This window comes from Rhipicephalus sanguineus, chromosome 4, assembly GCF_013339695.2.
Source record: "Rhipicephalus sanguineus isolate Rsan-2018 chromosome 4, BIME_Rsan_1.4, whole genome shotgun sequence".
Classification (NCBI taxonomy): domain Eukaryota; kingdom Metazoa; phylum Arthropoda; class Arachnida; order Ixodida; family Ixodidae; genus Rhipicephalus; species Rhipicephalus sanguineus.
The window spans coordinates 151,809,803-151,830,392 of record NC_051179.1 but is presented as its reverse complement, the minus strand read 5'-3'; the positions used below and the strand labels follow the sequence as shown (position 1 = coordinate 151,830,392).

Sequence of the window (20,590 nt, the reverse complement as noted above, 5' to 3'; positions counted from 1 at the left end):
CGTCCATAAAAGCTGTTTATACACTGCTCTGTGTATTGTTTTCGTGGCTGTCACGTTGAAAAGAATGTTGTGTCACTATCCTCAAAGCAGGAGAAGGACGCAGTTCCTGATATTATTAACTGAAATCGGTGCTATCACATGCACACTTACTCTGATCGTGATCGCGGTCGACAAATTGTTTTTAGATAGACAACACAGGACCAACCGATACACAGTTCAGGTTTTATCGGTCACATTTCTAACGCGCACAATAACGGGCACCCTCTCCTCCGCATGTACATTACATATTAACCGACTCGGCCCATATACAGAGACATCAAAAGCGAGGCACTCTTTCTCTCGTGTCAAGTGCGCTCTTCACAGCGTTTGTATAAAGACGAATGATCCCAACCGTTATCGCCTCTTTGTCATTCCTTTTATTCTTCCCGAGCTCCGCTCGCTGCTTGTCATTATTTGCACGGCGTACCACAGCCAAAACATAATTGTGGGCGTCTACAACTATGTCGTGCCGCGAAACAGCGCGGTACGCGATACCCGAGGGGGGGGGGGGGGCGTTTTCTTATCTAGGAGTAAACAACGGTCCGGTGTGAGGGTCTGCCCGCCCCTATCTCTTCTGTCTCTCGTTCTTGCGGTATGTGCGTGAGCGCTGTATTTGTGTGTATAGCATATCGCGCCGATAGCGCTCTCAGAGAAGCTATAGGGGCGCGATTGTGGACAGACCACTCGAGAGTGTTGTCGCTGTTCTTGCTGCTATGACTATAGTACCTCCGATTTCAGCTCAGCGTTTCGCCCGGTCGTATGGCGACACGGAGTGCAGGAATAACAACGAGACTCCCGCAGTTAAAAACAGCGTTTGAGCTACAGGCAGACACCATAGTTGCCGACAGTGTTACTTTACCCTCGAACGTGGGACCTTACTTGCGTCACTCCAACGAAAACATCAAAGCAAGTTACAACAGCCTCACACGTCACGGACGTCCAGTCAACCTCGCTCGCACGGAGTCCGAAGTTACCGAACACAAGGCAGAGCTGCAGCAGATTGCGCAAGCGCAAATTAATGCATCAAAAGAAGTTGCTTCAAGAACCCTACGCTCGGTGCCATTTTTCCCACAATAGATCGTTCTGCTTAATAAAAGCAAAATAAAAAAGCACAACTTTTGTTTTCGTTTCTTATTTTACTTCACAATACTGCGCCGTTGTCGTTGTCGTCGAAGCCTAAGAAGGGATATATTTAAATATATATATATACTTTTTCTGAGTGGAACTACAACGACAACGACATACAAGGAAAATGCGTGTTTAAAAAGCGCCTTTGTTGTAGAAGAAAAAAAAAAAAACTCATTTATATTCCACTGAGCGCCATGCAGGAGACGGAGAATAACTAACTAGTTGTCGCGCAATCGTAACTAGTTCTAGACGGGTTTTTACACTAATTATAAAGGGCTTCCAAGGCCGCCGCGAGGGGTATATAAAGGGGTGTGCAGCAGCTCAGAACTTACAGTCTTCAACAGGCTGTCTAGGGTGCCTTGATGCCCGCGCGCTCCGCTGAGGGTGAAGACAGGCGCGTCGTCTGCTACGATGGCCGCCATTGCGAATCCCGCCGCAGCTCGGCAGCATGCGGAACGCGCTACACAAAGCGCTTGCGGTGCGCGGATACGTCCAGAGCTTTCTCTTTTTCTTTTCTTTTTTAAAGCTTGGGCAGCTTTTATTGCTGTTGTTGCCTAAATGTTTATTGAGGAAACATGTAATTCATCTAAGCTGACGGCCTGTGCATGTGTTATGCGCTAGAGGTATGTAGACTGTCATGTTGAAACCCAATCCTCTACCTTACGCCGGAAACGATAAAGTCTAAAGCCTTACTTAATTTTCTCGTAAGCTCTGCATTCCAAATACACAAACAATCGTTTAAAGTATTTGTATACATGTCAGCAGCAGCAGTATATGTATCTGAACACACACAATTTAGTGCTGCGAAGCTACCTAAGCGCGATTAAGGTGGCTCATTTAGCTAAGTTTGCAAACAATTTACTCGTTTATTACAAATGGCACCATACATATTGTACACAGAAAAAAGGGCCGAGGGGCAGTATGGTGCGAATATCCTGCTAAAATGAAACGAGAGCTTCTTTATCATTATTATTGCTGACATTTCTTGCTCACAATTTGTAGCCGCTACTGTATCGGCATCGAGTTGCACCTTGATTCCTTATGGAAACACGATGAATACGTTGTTAAGTAGTATGCCATAAAACTTTGCATGCGCGCAGTATCAGTGCGTTTTTTCCTTCTTTTTGTATCTGCAGTTTCTCTCGCATGCCCAATTGCATGCACGTATCATTGAGTATTTCCAATACTGTTTTACACTTTGTGCGGCAGATGCACGGCGTCGTTTATTTGTCTCTTTTAATAATATCTAGGGTTTTACTTGCCAGAACCATGATATGATTATGAGGCACGCCGTAGTGGAGGGCTCCATGAATTTTGACCATCTGGTACCTGCACTGACATCGCACGGTACACGGGCATCTAGCATTTCGCCTCCACCTAAATGCGACCGCCGCGGCCGGGATCGAACCCGTGACTTTCGGGTCAGCAGCCGAGCTCCGTCACCACTATACCACCGTGGCGGACGTCTTTTTTAAGTCGAAAGCCTTAAATGCCTCATCAAACGCAAATTTGACCGTCGGCGTCCCGCGTCTACGGCGTCAGCGTACCACGACGTTGGGGACGAGGGATGCAAAAAATAATCGTCACGTGATGACGTCACCATATGACATCATCATGGCTTCACAAATTTGGCGTGACGTCATATGATGCCGTTATCGCATGACATCGTAGCTTGGTCAAAAGTGGCCAGATCACGAAGGCAGTGCAAAACCAGGTGAGGTGCCTCCGATCTTGGAGGCAATGTTAAACCGCTCTTTGTGCGCAAAAAACGGAGAAGAAGATGGCTTTCGCTTTCGAGCCGTCTTAAGCGAACGCATAAGGGAGCCTGTGAGTTTTTATTTCATTAACTGGTTTTATATGACGTACTCATTGTACAACTTGACTTTGTTTCTTGTATTTTTTTACTGACATAACGTGTCTACTGTAAACAATGCTTACCCGTCTTCTTGATGTTTTCATGCGTCGTCTTTGCATAGCCGCTTCGCGAGAACTGTTTGTATGCGCAATCCTGTATGAGCTTTCAGGGCTTACATTATTAATAAATAAATTATGCTTGCTCAAAGAAATAAAATAAGATACTCAGTGTGTGTGTGTGTGTGTGTGTGTGTGTGTGTGTGTGTGTGTGTGTGTGTGTGTGTGTGTGTGTGTGTGTGTGTGTGTGTGTGTGTGTGTGTGTGTGTGTGTGTGTGTGTGTGTGTGTGTGTGTGTGTGTGTGTGTGTGTGTGTGTGCGCGCGCGCGCGTTATTATCCAGTGTACAGGCCATTTATTTGTGCGCATTTACGCTGCGCTGACAGAAGCAATTACACAAATAAAACGCAGATTACATAATAAAACACAACTGCCACTAGTCGATTCACAGTGATCGTAAATTATTAAAAAAACAGGAACTGCGTAATTATTTAAGACAGGACGAAAATGTAACCTTGAAACACACAAACAGAGATGGATAAAAAACATTTAACTGCACACATACATACATGGGCATCAGACCAGCACAGAAGGCGTAATTGAAACACGGAAAGGAATATAAAAAACAAGAACCCACTGTGGTTTTAGTTATGGTGCTTGACTGGTGACCCGAAAGTTGCGGGATGGAATCCCTGCCGCAGCGGCCCCATTTCGATGGAGGTGAAATGACAGAGGCCCGCGCACTTAGATTTATGTGTACGCGTTAAAGAACAACAGATGGTCAAAATTTCAGGAGCCTTCCACTATATACGGTGCCTCTCATAATCATATCGGGGTTCTTGGGACGTAAATTCTCACAAATAATTATTATTAGGAAAAAAGAAGGATCTGATCTGCAGACAAACACGCATATTATATTCCATGATACATTTCAAATCACAAAAATGGCGAAAGCAAAAATCAAAGGCAGATACAGGACCAACCAAGTGCAGTAAAGAATGTTTGCGAAGTAAAATGCAGGATTCATGCACACGTGAACCAAAGCATTTTGAGCATGTAGCTGATATCAGTGTGCCCATTTATTACGCAAGGTTAACAACTGCAGAATTATTCTTGCATGTCCATTCAAAATACCGGCTGGAAACGTACGCTGCAAGTGCATAATGTGTTCTTCGGATGCCGCTTGTCACGTTTGATTTTTACTCTCCAAAGAAACCTCGTATCTTCTAAAACGATACAGCTCCCAGCGTTTCTGGAATGATTGGTGCATTGCGGCATGCAACACCCGGCCATGGTGACGGTAGCGAGCGCATAAAACTGGAGGGAAACGAGCACCGACCCAAAAACAGCACGCGCGCCACGCACAAGTGACCGGGCGGGGGATTCAAAATGGCGGCGACGCTGCCGCCAAGGCCGAGGAGGCGGCATCTGCCCTTTCAAAAGCTGACACCACTCTAAGCGAGGGCGCGCGCATCGAGGCACTCTAAGGCTGTCCACTCAGGAGGACCTCAAGCGGACACTCAAGACGCCTTCGGTAAGACTTTTTTTTTTCGGTTAGCTATGCTATATTCTGAATTCTTGCATTTTTCTGCTTTTTAATATAGACCATGGCAGTATCACGCAAACGTCAGCTTGACGATCAAGAAACAGAAGATGAGGTACCCCTATATTACCATTTGGAATTATTTTTTGGTGACGCCATCTATATTCCCAGGGACAAACTACAAAGTTTATTGGTTCGAGCGACGAGAACAGTACCTATGACATTAATGAAACCCTGGCGGCATTTGCGGAGCCTGATCGAGGCGTGGGAGAAGTATCAGATCCAAACGTGTCCGAACCAGGAGTTGGAGGAGATGGAAAAAGTTTACAACCCCCTCCACGCTGGGCACTGCAGCTACAGTCAGTTCCAAAACGAAGAAAGCTTGTGCATGATGTGTTTCCCGCTCGAGACGACGGAGAGGCTGAGACAATTTGTCACGACATTATCAGAGGATTCGAGCAAGGGCCCACCCAGTACGGAATCGCTGCCGTCGCACTCCACACACGAGGAACTACACTCCCACACGTCCACGTCTTACACGACTGCAGCTGGAGCAATGGCACATGCCGATGTGTTATCTTCGCTGGCTTCGTCAGACGACCAAATCGCTCGTCAATTTGGTCTACAAGCGCCAGTGCATGGGACCTCTACCATCTCGTCAAGTATTTCAATAGTGAGCCCCGAGTATTGGAATACATTAAAATGGGAGGAAATGATTGGGGTCGCGACGTTAGAAATGAAGTTTTGGGACAACTCGAAGGTTCTGGACACGAGCCCGGGCGAGTTTTGGAAATACTGTACCCGAAACTTCCGCATTCAGTTGCATGTGACGACGCCCATGGAGGTCAGACGAGCGGTGGAGACACTGACGAGGTACGCGCAAGAACGGGTGCAAAGTGCCGAAAACGTTCAAAAGGAGCGTCGGAAGAATCCATCTACGACTGGCTACACGAAAACCTCGTATCGCCGTTGACAAACATTGTGCGCACCCCCAAGTGGCTGGCAGACCCGGTGTTTCGGTTCATTCGCCTGAACGACAAGCGCCTCCAACGAGCTATCCAGGTGTGTAATGACGAAATGTGCTCGTACACCATCTTGGACTTTATTGAAATGTACCAGCACACCCAGCCTCTCTTTGATGCCCCACACGGTGACCTCGCTACCTTTTACATGGATGTGCCCGCGTCGTTTGATGCCATGATGGAACTATTAAACTTTCAGTTTAATGGCATCCACGAGGAAGTGTCAGCCTTTGTAAACAACCTATATAGCCTGGTCGAGAAGGCGGTCCCCAAGAAAAACTGTATGGAGATTGTGTCCCCTCCGAGTGCAGGAAAGAACTTTTTTTTTGACCCCGTTCTTTCCTTTTACATTAACCGCGGTACGATCCGCAACTTTAACCGCTACACTAGCTTTCCGCTTCAGGACACCGTGGGCCGTCGCATCCTGGTGTGGAACGAGCCAAACTGTGAGTCGTCTGCTTTTGATACTGTTAAAAAAATTTTTGGCGGTGACGTAGATTCGGTGGCGGTCAAGTACTCGGCTGATCAGACCATTTCCAGGACGCCCGTCATTGTGCTCTCAAACAACGAGGTGTTTCCAGATGACGAGGCCTTCAACCACCGCATGTGGCGCTACAAGTGGCGAGCGTGTCCTCCACTAAAGAAATACGACAAGAAGATCCACCCGATGGCCCTGGTCCTCCTGTTTGATGCTTTTGTACTCGAAGAAACATACGTCGGCACGCGCCAGCTTGATCAATAAACAGCTTTGAACCTAACATCCTGAGTACTTGGTCAATGCTTTGCATTTTCCGACTACACCGACACCGACAAGCGCAAAAAAAAAAAAAAAAGCTTTCCGCTCAATTATGTCAGTCAGTCAGTCAGTCAGTTCAGTCCAGTCAGTTCAGTCAGTCAGTTCAGTTCAGCAACTATGGTTTCGCCTGTTCATTGCTGACGCAAGCGCACAGGCGCGCGTGTCTGCAGATACGTGGGGGCAATCACCTATCCACTTGCATATACACTGTACGCGAACGCGTTGTAAATGCGAAGGAACAACCGCAACGTGTATTGGTGCGTAGAAGTTTTTGTCGAATCTCCTGCGGTGCTGCGAGGTAGGTTCGGCTCGAGTTTTCGTGTTTTGCAGATATACATCCAGAGCCCTCTCTTTTCAATTAATTTTTTTTTTGTATGCGAAATGTAGGTGGCACCGTTGGATGAGGGTGTCCTAAAATCATGAAATCATTGCACAACAACAAGTAAACAATAAAAGAGGGTGAAAAAAACGCAAAGCATCCTACACATATGTGTAAGGTTACAGCTGTTCAAAGCATGTATCTGTGCGTGGCCAAAGTTCAAAACATATGTCGCGTTTCTCGCGGATAGAATACGTACAAGTATATGTTTCGTGCACAGAGTTTCATACATGAAACTCGAAGGTTTCATGCATTTGAGGGTAAGGTGACTACAAAATAGGCCTGTTAACGGAGAGACACAATATAATGAAGACAAACGGCAGCGACAATTATAAACGGCACTTCAGGCTAAGTCCACTTAAAAAAAAAAATCACAGTTCTTCCGCAAGGCCTAATCAATGAAGGCGATAACGACAAATTGGAAGGTTATACTAAGGAAGGAAAATGATAGGTGTAACCTTAATGGACGATAAGAGAGCAAAGTAGGTCAGGGAACAAACGGGTGTTAAGGACATCTTAGTCAAAATCAAGGAGAAGAAATGGACATGAGCAGGGCACGTAGCGCGTAGGCAAGATAACCGCTGGCCATTAAGAGTAACAGACTGGATTCCAAGAGAAGACAAACGCGTGAGGGGGAGGCAGAAAGTTAGGTGGGCAGATTAGATTAAGAAGTTTGCGGGCATAACGTGACCGTAGCAAGCGCAAGACCGGGTTGATCGGCGGAACATGGGAGATGCCTTTGCCCTGCAGTGCGCGTGAGGCTGATGATGATTACAATAAGCTACCAGCTAACTGTTTTTGCACAGGATCTGTCGTACCTCAAACAAAACGCTGGCGTAAGGAAACGCGGCCGCTGCGGCGAGCGAAGCGACCTCTATGCTGTCCATGGCTTCATCGCGAGCTTTGTAATAAGAGCCCAACACGAGCAAAGGTGTGACGCTGTTCGCTGATCCCTGTAAATATGCGGCGCGTGCTGCCGCGGGTAACCACGCCCGCATTGTCAAAGTATGTAGTTTCTGCCGGAGCCACGCAGCCCCCTCCTCCCCACCCCCCTCGGGGATTCCATCATGAGCCTATCGCGCGATGAAGATGGCCGGCGTGTTTCCTCTCCGCTTGAGCGGCGATCACCTGCAGCCCTAGCACGCTTTGACACACAGAACATACGACGCGTGCGGCGATGTTATTGATTCGGATTTTATACAGAACCTCACGGTGACGCCGACGTCGACGGCGAAAACGCGCCTGAAGTGCTCATATAATTGCTGTCGCAATAAAATCGCGAAGAACACTCGCTGCCCGCCTCCGGTTTTCAGGCCGTGGGGCACTGTCCAAGCACTCCGCGTGAAAAGTCGTGTATAGGGGTTGTTCAACTGATCACGCAGTCTAATAAGCAGTTCTTATTGGGGCACTCTATGATAACATTACATAACGATGCGTAGGAACTGTGTCAGGGAGTACGATTCGGGGGCGTTCTACGTTTGATGCGACACACGAAGTTAAGTGTGCAGGCTGCGTCTTTTCAAACTTGCGGTGAATCTTTTTGTTTAGTGTAAACTATATAGAAACAAAACAATATCTGGGGTTTTAAGTGCCATAACCACGATGTGATTATGAGGCACGCCGTAGTGGAGGGCTCCGGAAATTTTGACCATCTGATGTTCTTCATCGTGTACTGACATCGCACAGCACATTGGCCTCTAGCATTTCGCCTCCATCGAAATGCGACCGTCGTGGTCTGGATCGAACCCGTGACCTTCGGGTCAGCAGCCGAGCACCGTAACCGCTACACCACAGCCAACCGCAGCTGATCTATATATAAAGAGATCGACTTTGTTCAGGAGTCAATATTTCTTACGTTCGTCGAACCATATGTGCGCTACCTTGCATAACTTGTGGTACAGAATTTCTTGGACCTCTGAAGAAAGCATCACGGGTGTCAGGATATTTGTGTGTTTGTGTGTCTGCTGAATTGGCTAATTTGCGTGCCACCTAATTTTCTAATACTCCGTTGCACCGTGGCTCTGTGGCCACTGAAAACAGATCTCACCACCTGCAGGAGATGCGATGGTCAATGTTTTCAGAATATCGTATATCCTGGTGTCTTCCACTTAAAAATAACATCCACTTTTTACTTCTAGTGTTCCTTTGGGATCACAATATTGCATTTCTGCAATAGATGTCAGTTGTAAGTCAGCCCTTTGCTTGTTGTGCTAGTTGTTGCTAGTATACTGCTCTGTCACGCTCTGTCAGCCTTTGACAGAATATACTATCGAATGATGGGTGGTTTCACTTTCAGCAACAAATTTTGTGGTTTGTAAGATCGAAATGAGATGTGCTACCCCAGAAAGTGTTGTATGAGACGGTCGGTGACATCGGTTTATTTGATTCGCAGGCCCATAGACTGCTGCAGTCGTGCTAACATCTGCTGTATCTGTTTGTAAATACAGCCGTGCGTAACGCTCCTGAAATTGGTGCATTTGCTCATGCGTGAGGATCATTGCTTGAAGTTAGTGCTTTGCTGTTCTTTTTTTAGATGACAGTAAGAGACGCACGAACGAAAAACCCCTGTTGCGCTGTTGCCATAGCAACCACCACAACTGCGCGCCACGTTTGCTGCCGCGCCGAGGAGCAGCCGCCGCCGAGCCGTCACCATTGCAACCGCCACAGTTTTTTAACCGTGGCCACGATAGGGGAAGAAGAGGCGACATATTGGCTCGGAGGCATATATATACACATACCATTTCTGGGATGTTCGGCGCCACAGAAGGCGTTACAGGCTGCGGAGGAGGATAGCCGTCCTTTGACGAAACGACTTTGTTGTGACGCAAAACAAGCAGCGACATCTGTATTCTGCTCGAGGCTTATATGTGCATAATAATAACAATAACACCTGTGGTTTAACGTCCCAAAACCACGATATTATCACGTGGTCGTGACGTCGACGAACACAGCAGTCGGCGTTTGTAGGATGAAACTGTTTATTTGGCCGAACTTGTGGCCAGAAAATGAGAACTAGAACTACAGCAATGCACGCTGTACAATGATAGCGGCGAACAGGGCGTCGTCCGTCGACCAACTGACAAGCGGTGAAGCGCGTCGGCATTTAAACATGTGCCGTCGAATATTCCAGCGTTATCGCTGGCTGTCGTGCAAATTCTAGAATAAGCTCGAGTGTGCGCGTCTTGCGCGCAATCTTAACAAAACGATCTACAATGATCGCGAAGGTTCTCGAACAACGAGGCGCGGTTCGCGCTGAGCGTTGCTGATAGTCTTTGTGGCCGAAAACCGAATACAGCAAAAGTGATAAAGAAACGCACGTGGCAATGCCCCCCTCTGAAAAAGCATCGTCCCGATGCTTAAAACAGAACAGGTCAATGCATGCAACAATAAATAACAAGAATAAAGCAACAAAGTACAATAAACAATAAGCACAAGAAAGAAAGCACAATAATAAAGCAAAATGACATTCATCAGATTCGCTAACGTGCGTAATATAGTTTGAGGCGCACGACATGGACGACTTCAGGCCGTGCACGGCGCCGCTGAGAGTTCGTAATGCCATCAGGGACAACCTCGTAGTCGAGTGCGCCGAGGCGTCGAAGTACCCTGTACGGTCCGAAGTATCGTCGAAGAAGCTTCTCACTGAGTCCCCGTCGGCGTATTGGCGTCCATACCCATACACGGTCACCGGTTTGGCAGTCCATGTGGCGTCGTCGAAGGTTGTAGCGGCGGCTGTCAGTCGTCTGCTGGTTCCTGTTCCGTAGGCGGGCGAGCTGTCGTGCTTCTTCGGCGCGCTGTAAGTAAGCGGCGGCGTCGAGATTTTCTTCGTCGGTGACGTTGGGTAGCATGGCGTCGAGCGTCGTCGCCGGGCTTCTTCCGTAGACCAACTTGTACGGCGTCATCTGCGTCGTTTCTTGGACGGCCGTGTTGTAAGCGAAGGTCACGTACGGAAGGATGGCGTCCCACGTCTTGTGCTCAACGTCGACGTACATGGCCAGCATGTCGGCGATGGTCTTATTTAGACGCTCGGTGAGGCCATTGGTCTGTGGGTGGTAGGCGGTGGTGCGGCGGTGGCTCGTCTCGCTGTATTTGAAGATCGCCTGAGTTAGGTCCGCCGTAAAGGCGGTACCTGTGTCTGTTATGAGGACCTCTGGGGCGCCATGACGCAAGACGATGTGCTCCACGAAGAACTTGGCTACCTCGGCGGCACTGCCTTTGGGCAAGGCCTTTGTCTCTGCGTAACGGGTGAGGTAGTCAGTTGCTACGACGATCCACTTGTTGCCGGAAGTCGACGTCGGGAACGGCCCCAGTAGGTCCATCCCGATTTGCTGGAACGGCCGGTGAGGTGGTTCGATTGGCTGCAGAAGCCCCGCTGGCGTAGTCGGCGGTGTCTTCCGTCGCTGGCAATCTCGGCAAGTCTTAACGTAGTGGGCGACGTCGACAGGAAGGCGTGGCCAGTAGTATTTTTCCTGTATCCTCGCGAGCGTGCGGGAAAAGCCGAGGTGGACCGCCGCCGGGTCGTCGTGCAGGGCCTGCAGAACCTCTGGTCGCAGTGCCGAAGGTACAACGATGAGGTAGTCGGCCCGGGCCGGAGAGAAGTTCTTCTTTACGATGACGTCGTTTTTCAAGAGAAATGACGCCAATCCCCGCCTGAATACTTTTGGAACAACGGTGGTCCCGCCGTTGAGGTATTCCACAAGGCCCCTGAGTTCCGGGTCGGCTTGCTGTCGTTCAGCGAAGTCGTCGGCACTTATGGTTCCCAAGAAGCAGTCATCATCGTGGTCGTCCTGCGGCGGTGCGTCGACGGGGGCACGAGACAAGCAGTCGGCGTCGGAGTGTTTTCTTCCGGACTTGTAAACGACTGTAACGTTGAGTTCTTGAAGTCTTAGGTTCCACCGTGCGAGGCGACCTGAAGGGTCCTTCAAGTTGGCTAGCCAACACAAGGCGTGGTGGTCGCTCACAACTTTGAAGGGCCGGCCGTAGATGTAGGGGCGAAACTGATATAGCCCAGATGATGGCCAGACACTCCTTTTCTGTTGTGGAGTAGTTGATTTCTGCCTTTGATAGCGACCGGCTAGCATAACTGATGACCCTTTCGAATCCGTCAGTCTTTTGCACAAGGACGGCGCCGAGTCCTACGCTGCTTGCGTCGGTGTGGATTTCCGTATCGGCGTGCTCGTCGAAATGCGCAAGTATCGGACGCGTCTGCAGGCGTCGTTTCAATTCTTGAAATGCCCGAACTTGCGATGTTTCCCACCTGAATTCGACGTCGGCCTTCGTGAGTTGCGTCAGTGGCTCGGCGATCCGTGAAAATTCCTTGACGAAACGTCTGTAATAGGCGCACAAGCAGAGAAAACGGCGTACGGCCTTCTTGTCGGTGGGCGTCGGGAAGCCAGCGTTGGCAGCTGTTTTCCGCGGGTCCGCGCGAACACCATCCTTGCTTATAACATGACCCAAGAACAAGAGCTCCTCGTACGCGAAGCGGCACTTTTCAGGCTTCAAAGTGAGTCCGGAGGTCTTGATTGCTTGAAGTACAGCTTCAAGGCGCCGAAGGTGTTCGTCGAAGTTTGAGGAAAACACAACGACGTCGTCCAAGTACACGAGGCACGTCTGCCACTTCAAGCCGGCCAGTACTGTATCCATAACCCGTTGAAAAGTCGCAGGTGCCGAGCAAAGACCAAAAGGCATGACCTTGAACTCAAAGAGGCCGTCTGGAGTTATAAAGGCAGTCTTTTCTCGGTCTCTCTCGTCGACTTCTATTTGCCAGTAACCGGTCTTGAGGTCCATCGACGAAAAGTACTTTGCGTTGTGTAATCGATCTAGGGTGTCGTAAATCCGGGCAAGGGGATACACGTCCTTCTTCTGTGACTTTGTTCAGGTGACGATAATCGACGCAAAAACGGAGAGTCCCATCCTTCTTCTTCACTAGCACCACGGGGGATGCCCACGGACTCTTCGACGGCTGAATGATGTCGCGTAGCATTTCGTCGACCTGTTTCTTCACGGCGTCCCGTTCCCGCGTCGAAACCCGGTAGGGACTCTGACGGAGTGGTCGAGCATTTTCTTCTGTTATAATGCGGTGCTTAGCAAGGAGTGTTTGTCGGACCCGCGATGACGACGAGAAACAGTCCTTGTTTTTCTGCAGAAGGCATCGAAGCTGTTGCTGTTGGCGAGCGGGAAGATTTGGGTTTACGTCGAAGGGTGGCTCAGCTGTTGGGGTAGTCGTCGTAGCTTCGTCGTAATCCGAAAAGGCAAATGCATCGCTGACGGCCAAGATTTCTTCGATGTATGCAATCGTCGTGCCCCTGCTCAGGTGTCTGCATTCTTGGCTGAAGTTCGTTAGCATCACGCTTCCTTTTCCTTCGTGCAACCGAGCAATGCCCTTTGCAACGCAGATGTCACGGTCTAGTAGCAAACGCTGATCGCTCTCGATGACACCTTCGATGTCTTCAGCTTTTTCGGTGCTGACGGGAATTATGACGCTGGAGCGAGGCGGGATGGTAACTTGATCCTCGAGCACGTTCAGGGCATGGTGACATGGATTCGTATCCGGCGGTGTCGTTTTGTCTGACGATAGGGTTATCGACTTGGTTCTTAAGTCAATGACGGCGCCATGATGGTTTAAGAAATCCATGCCAAGTATGACGTCCCTGGAGCAGTGTTGCAAGATTACGAAACTCGCAGGATACGTGCGATTATTGATTGTTACTCTTGCTGTGCAAACTCCAGACGGCGTTATTAGATGCCCTCCAGCGGTAAGGATTTCGGAGCCTTCCCAAGCAGTCTTAACTTTCTTCAACTTCGTGGCGAAAGACCCACTGATGACGCAATAGTCGGCTCCAGTGTCGACGAGAGCGGTGACGTTGTGGCCGTCAATGAGAACGTCGAGGTCGCTAGTTCGTCGTCTTGCGTTGCGGTTGGGTCGCGGCGTCGGGTCACGGCTGCGTCGGTTTGTTCCGCTGCTTCGACGTGGCGTCGTCAGGTCTTCCCCAGGCCGTGAAGTTTCGACGTTAGGGCTTCGTTCGGTCGTCGGCGGCGGAGGATCTTCGGTAGTTCGTCGTACAGCAACCGCACCTCCATCGATTGCTGCCCTTAGTTTCCCGGATACGGGCTAGGCGACCGGCCCCGATTTGGGCCAGTGTATTGTCGGCGGTGCGGTGACATGTAGCGGCCCGGCGAAGGCGAGCGGGAAGGTCGTCGTTCTTGCCACTCTGTTCCGGTGAGGTAGTCGTCGATGTCGCGAGGCCGTTCGCCTGGCTGTGGGCGCGGCGCGTTGATGGTGAATCCTCGAAGCCCCATCTGTCGGTACTGACAGCGGCGGTACGTGTGGCCGGCCTCCCCGCAGTGGTAGCAGAGCGGGCGGTTGTCAGGGGCGCGCCAAACGTCGGTCTTCCTTAGCGTGTATCGCTGGCCGGCTGGTGGGCGGTATGACGTCGGTGGCGGCGGCGGTGGTGCCTGACGGCGGGACTGCTGGGGCGGCGCGGCGTCTTGACGTGGGCGAGGAGGGGGGGCGTTGCGTCGGGCTGCAGCAGCGTAGTTCATGGCTTGCGGCTGGGGCAGTGGTGGTTCAAGGTTGGCCAGCGACTGCTGGATTTCTGATCGAACGACCTCTGCGATCGAGTCCACGTGAGGCTGTGGTGAGGGTAATAGCTTGCGCAGTTCCTCCCGAACGATCGCTCGGATCGTTTCGCGCAGGTCGTCGGAGGCGAGGGCATGAACAGCTGGGCTGTCTTCAATCGTACGGCGATTGTACTGGCGGGTTCGTATTTCCATCGTCTTCTCAATCGTCGTCGCTTCTGAGACAAATTCTTGGACTGTCGAAGGTGGGTTCCGCATCAGACCAGCGAAGAGCTCTTGCTTTACCCCTCGCATGAGGAAGCGGACTTTCTTGTCCTCGGGCATGGCAGGGTCAGCGTGGCGAAATAGCCGGGTCATTTCCTCTGCAAAGATGGCCACGCTTTCATTTGGAAGTTGGACCCGTGTCTCCAGCAAGGCTGCGGCCCTTTCCTTTCGGACGACGCTTGTGAACGTCTCCAGGAACGCGCTGCGAAAGGCGTCCCAGGTTCGAAGAGTGGACTCCCGATTCTCGAACCAGGTCCTTGCTGCATCTTCCAGGTAAAATTAGACGTGGCGCAGCTTGTCCTCGGAGTCCCAGTTGTTGCGAGCCAGGTTTCCGGGTCTTCGAATGACGACCCGCGGAAAGTTGGCGGCTCCTTGGGCTGCCGGAGAAGTATCGACGCAGGCTGCACGGGGTCGGTCATCGTCGGTGCGGTCGTTGTTGGGACCTGGGGCTGCCTGGTGTTTTCGGGAAGGAGCCCGTACTCTGGCTGCAGTCCCTTCTGCCTGCGGCTTGTTCGACGATCCGGGTATTCTTTGCTGTCGTCCTCCTCGCGGCTTGGGCTTGGGTCAGCGCTTCGCGGAGGCGTCCGGATCATGGAAGAAGCAGCACCTCCACCAGATGTCACGTGGTCGTGACGGCGACGAACACAGCAGTCGGCGTTTGTAGGATGAAACTGTTTATTTGGCCGAACTTGTGGCCAGAAAATGAGAACTAGAACTACAGCAATGCACGCTGTACAATGATAGCGGCGAACAGGGCGTCGTCCGTCGATCAACTGACAAGCGGTGAAGCGCGTCGGCATTTAAACATGTGCCGTCGAATATTCCAGCGTTATCGCTGGCTGTCGTGCAAATTCTAGAATAAGCTCGAGTGTGCGCGTCTTGCGCGCAATCTTAACAAAACGATCTACAATAATCGCGAAGCTTCTCGAACAACGAGGCGCGGTTCGCGCTGAGCGTTGCTGTCAGTCTTTGTGGCCGAAAACCGAATACAGCAAAAGTGATAAAGAAACGCACGTGGCAATATGATTACGATAGACGCTGTAGTGGAGGGCTCCGGAAATTTCGACCACCTGGGGTTCTTTAACGTGCACCTAAATCTAATTACACGGGCCTCAAACATTTTCGCCTCCATTGAAAGTGCAGCTGCGCAGCATGAGTGAAAAGTGAATAAAGTGCAAATCGTTACAAAAATTTGCGCAGTTTGCACTATGCCGCGCAAGCTTTCAAACAGCGAAACTGGACGATTCTGAAATCTAATCTGGTTGCTTCTAGGTTATTAGATGCGAAAGCATCTTATGCTCCGAGCAGTGTCCGTTCTGCGGCGTCCGCACCCATACTGCGCATGCGCCAGCTCTCCCCCCTGGGCCTCACACATTTCCTTATATGTGCATGCAGCCAAATCTTAAAGGGGCCCTGCAACACTTTTCGAGCATGCTCAAAAAGCGCTGCCGATCGGTAGTCGAGGCTCCCGAGAGCACGCGAGCCAAATATTACAGCGAAGCGCAAGGCCTGGAATTTACAATAAATTCTCAAAGTCAGCTGAAAATCGCTCCCTCTTCTCTCGACAAATGATGTATTAGTCCGCAAAATATGACGCGATTGTCGGCAGCATGGCAGTTCCACCATTGGCTGATGTTATAATCACGATAACACCTGTGGCATACTTTTCTTCTTCTTCTGGCACGACGCACTTGGGACATAAACTAGTAGTGGGTAGTCTGCTGTGGAGAAGAAAGAGGTAGTTGGAACAATGGCGGAGATACAATAATAAACCGCGCTGTGTTTTCGGAACCGCGTTTCAGTGTGCTATATTTATTGGTGACCCGGACTACGAACGCGACCTTCCATGGAGCAGCGTGAGCATCTCGACGGCCTCAGCCCTGGTACCGCTGCCACTGCACCTGGCCATGTACCCTCTTCCGGCGTTGTTGGAGGTACTACTACCATAACGCTACCACAGCTGTGGCTTGCCGATCCCTCCTTATGGTTCATTCAAGTCGAGAACAAGTTCCGCATTCATCGCATCACGTCAGAAGTTCGCAAGCATGAGCTCCTCGTTGAAGCGTTGCCGCCACAGGCAATGGCCGAAATACGCGACATCCTCGTGGGCCCGCCTGGTGACACTCCATATACGACAGTCAAACAGGCTCTTCTTCACCGACTCGTTCCGCCTAAGCATCGGCGCATTCAGCAACTTCTGTGCAACGAAGAGCTCGGGGACCGCCGTCCCACACAGTTTCTACGTCACCTGCAGCACCTGCTTGCGGACCAGCCGGACGGCTTAGAAACATCCATACTACGTGAGTTGTTTCTACAGCGTCTTCCACCTACCGTGCGAATGGCTCTTGTCCCAGCTCAGGATAAGACGCTGTCGGAGCTGGCAGAAATGGCCGATGACATGATGGACGTTGCTCCGGCAGTCATAAACGCTGCCCACACCTCTCCGATTTCTGAAGCAGATTCCCTTCGAGAAACGGTAAAAGATCTCGCAGCTGAAGTCGCTAACTTGCGTCTGCAATTGCTGAGCATTCATAACTTAAATGACCATCCTCGTCCACACCGACCATCTCTCACGTCGCCTGCTCCGCAACGGCCCCTCCACCAGCCCGAGCACCGCTTTTCACCGCAGAACACACGCTACTATCACCGGCGTTTTCGTGCCGCGGCTCGCAGATGTGTGCCACCCTGCTCATGGCGCATGGGAAACGCTCCGGCCGATCGTCAGTAACAGCGGCGGGCGATCAAGGCCAAGCATCAAGCCGCCTCTTCCACATCACCGACAGAACCACAGGTCTTCGCTTGCTGGTGGACACTGGAGCAGAAGTCAGCATAATTCCAGCGTCCAAAACTGACCGGCGTCTCCGCGAGAAGTCTACTCCTTTACAAGCGATCAATTCTTCGGTCATCGCAACTTACGGACAGAAGTCTCTGACCCTTGATCTCGGTCTCAAAAGGAAACTGCAGTGGTTATTTTGGATAGCAGACGTACGCTACGCAATCTTAGGCGCCGATTTCTTAAGGCATTTTCATGTGCTCGTGGATATGAACCACTGTCGCCTGGTGGATAGCTATACCGGCTTATCGGTCAATGGTTTTCTGTCACGCGCTACGGCCCTAAACCCCACTTTCGTGAAACCGCCTACGTCACCATATACAGCTCTGCTCAACGAGTTTCCGGAGATTACAACGCAGTCTCCAATGGATAAGACCCCCAAGCACACTGTGACCCACTGCATCGTAACCACAGGCCCACCGGTTCACTGCCGCCCTCGCCGACTTGGCCCTGATAAACTTCGCATTGCTCGCGACGAGTTTGAGCATATGTTACAGCTGCAGATCATTCGTCCGTCATCAAGCTCGTGGTCGTCGGCGCTACACATGGTTCCCAAGAAGAACAATGACTGGCGGCCCTGTGGTGATTATCGGGCTCTCAATGCAGTCACCGTTCCAGATCGATACCCGTTACCCAATATTCAGGACTGTACTGCCTTTTTAACCGGCACAACAGTATACTCGAAGATTGATCTCGTGAAAGCTTATCACCAGATCCCCGTTGAGCCTTCTGACATTCCCAAAACTGCAATACTTACCCCATTTGGGCTCTATGAGTATTTACGAATGCCCTTCGGTTTGAGAAACGCAGCTCAGACATTTCAGCGTTTTATAGACGAAGTCACAAGAGGCTTGCCGTTTTGTTTCGCCTATATCGACGATCTTCTCGTTGCCAGCAAGGACGCTGAAACGCACAAGGCACATCTACGTGAGCTTTTCACTCGACTGCGTGATTACGACCTTGTCATCAATGTAGAAAAGTGTCAGTTTGGAGTCTCGGAGATAGCATTCCTCGGACATCAGATCACTAAAGATGGCATCACTCCTCTACCTGACAAGGTTCAAGCTATCCTCGAGTACCCGCCTCCCACGTCCATACGTAGTCTGCGACGTTTTCTCGGACTCGTCAATTTTTATCGCCGCTTCATCCCTACATGCTCTACACTGCTGCAGCCTCTGGAAGCACTACTCTCGACTTCTCAAGCCGAGTCAGCCGCACTTCCCTGGGACACGGTCGCGGATCAAGCTTTTTCCGCCGTTAAGACCAAACTCGCCCAGGCCACCCTCCTGCATCACCCTTCACCAACTGCTCCCACTAGCCTCATGGTGGACGCTTCTTCAGAAGCAGTTGGAGCCGCTCTTCATCAATGGATCAATGGTGCATGGGCTCCAATTTCCTTCTTCTCCCGCAAGTTACGCGACACTGAGCGCCGATACAGTACTTTCGGACGGGAGCTCCTCGCAGCCTACCTTGCGGTGAAGCATTTCAGGTACTTCCTTGAAGGGCGACAATTTGCCATTCTTACCGACCACAAGCCACTTGTTTCGGCTTTACGTTCCTGCAGTGCCACGCACACTCCTAGAGAACTTCGGCACCTTGCTTTCATTGCCGAATTCACCACAGACATACGTTATGTAAAAGGCAGTTTTAACAGTGCAGCGGACGCTCTCAGTCGTATTACCATCAATGCCACGACAGGCACCACCGACCTTTCATTGTCTTCGCTCGCGGAGGCACAGGCATTAGACGATGAGCTTCCACGACTCCGATACTCTACTTCCCTCCGACTGGAACAAGTCAACTTTCCCGACGACGACGTTACGCTCTGGTGCGATGTTTCACACAACTGCACTCGTATCTATGTTCCTTCACAGCTGCGTCGTGCTGTTTTTGACACCCTCCACTCCATCTGCCATCCAGGCGTAAGAGCTACGCAACACCTGGTCACTGAACGCTATGTCTGGCCGCGCATACGCGCTAACATTCGTGACTGGGTTCGCACTTGCACAGCGTGTCAGCGTATCAAGGTACAACGGCACACCAAGCCTCCATGGGGAAAATTCCCTCTCCCTGATGCACGTTTCGACACCATTCATTTGGACATTGTCGGGCCTTTACCTCCATGTCGGGGAAATACGTATTTGCTTACGTGTATTGACAGGTACACTAGGTGGCCTGAAGCAGCTCCAATGCCTGACATCACGGCAGAAACAGTTGCTCGTACCTTTCTTGCTACCTGGATTAGCCGTTTCGGTGTACCATCAACGGTGACTACCGATCGAGGCAGACAGTTTGAGTCGGCGCTTTTCACCTCTGTCACATCTCTACTGGGTTGTGCGCGTATTCGCACAACTACGTATCATCCAGCATCAAATGGCTTAGTGGAGAGACTCCACCGTCATCTAAAAGCAGCACTCGCCTCGCAGCCTCACGCCGAAGATTGGGTATCACACCTCCCTATCGTGCTTCTCGGCCTGCGTTCAACACTTCGGCCAGAACTTGCCTGCTCTGTAGCCGAGATGGTTTATGGCTGCACACTCCGTTTGCCTGGTGACCTCGTCAGCCCCGTTACTACGCAGAGTGTTTCGGATCCATCTTCTTTCGTCCAGCGTCTGCGGGTCTTCATGCAAAACTTGCGCCCATCACCAACTTCAGCTCATACTAAGAACGACGTTTTTCTGCCGGCAAACCTACAGACATCTTCACACGTTTTTGTTCGTGTCGATGCGTCTCGCCGTGCCCTTCAGCCTCGCTATGACGGTCCTTTCCCAGTCATCAAGCGTTCTGAACATCATTTTACAATCCTGCGTAATGGGCATGAAGACACAGTCAGCATTGAAAGGATCAAGCCGGCACCCATTCTGACAAGCTCAGTCTGACCATTTTTTCTTCTTCAAGTGCCCACGGCCACTTGTCTGCAGGGGGGGCCTATCTGTGGCATACTTTTCTTCTTCTTCTGGCACGACGCACTTGGGACATAAACTAGTAGTGGGTAGTCTGCTGTGGAGAAGAAAGAGGTAGTTGGAACAATGGCGGAGATACAATAATAAACCGCGCTGTGTTTTCGGAACCGCGTTTCAGTGTGCTATACACCCTCAT

At 50.8% G+C, this 20,590-nt stretch overlaps 1 protein-coding gene across 1 annotated transcript; it reads left to right on the top strand.

The window, feature by feature from the left end:
* Positions 1-4,775: 4,775 nt before the first annotated feature.
* On the top strand, positions 4,776-6,391 carry LOC119390806 (uncharacterized; the record flags this gene model as incomplete). The annotated part of the gene is made up of 1 exon (XM_037658503.2): positions 4,776-6,391. A coding segment is annotated over one exon (1,608 nt), but the record flags the coding sequence as incomplete, so codon positions are not given.
* Positions 6,392-20,590: the final 14,199 nt, after the last annotated feature.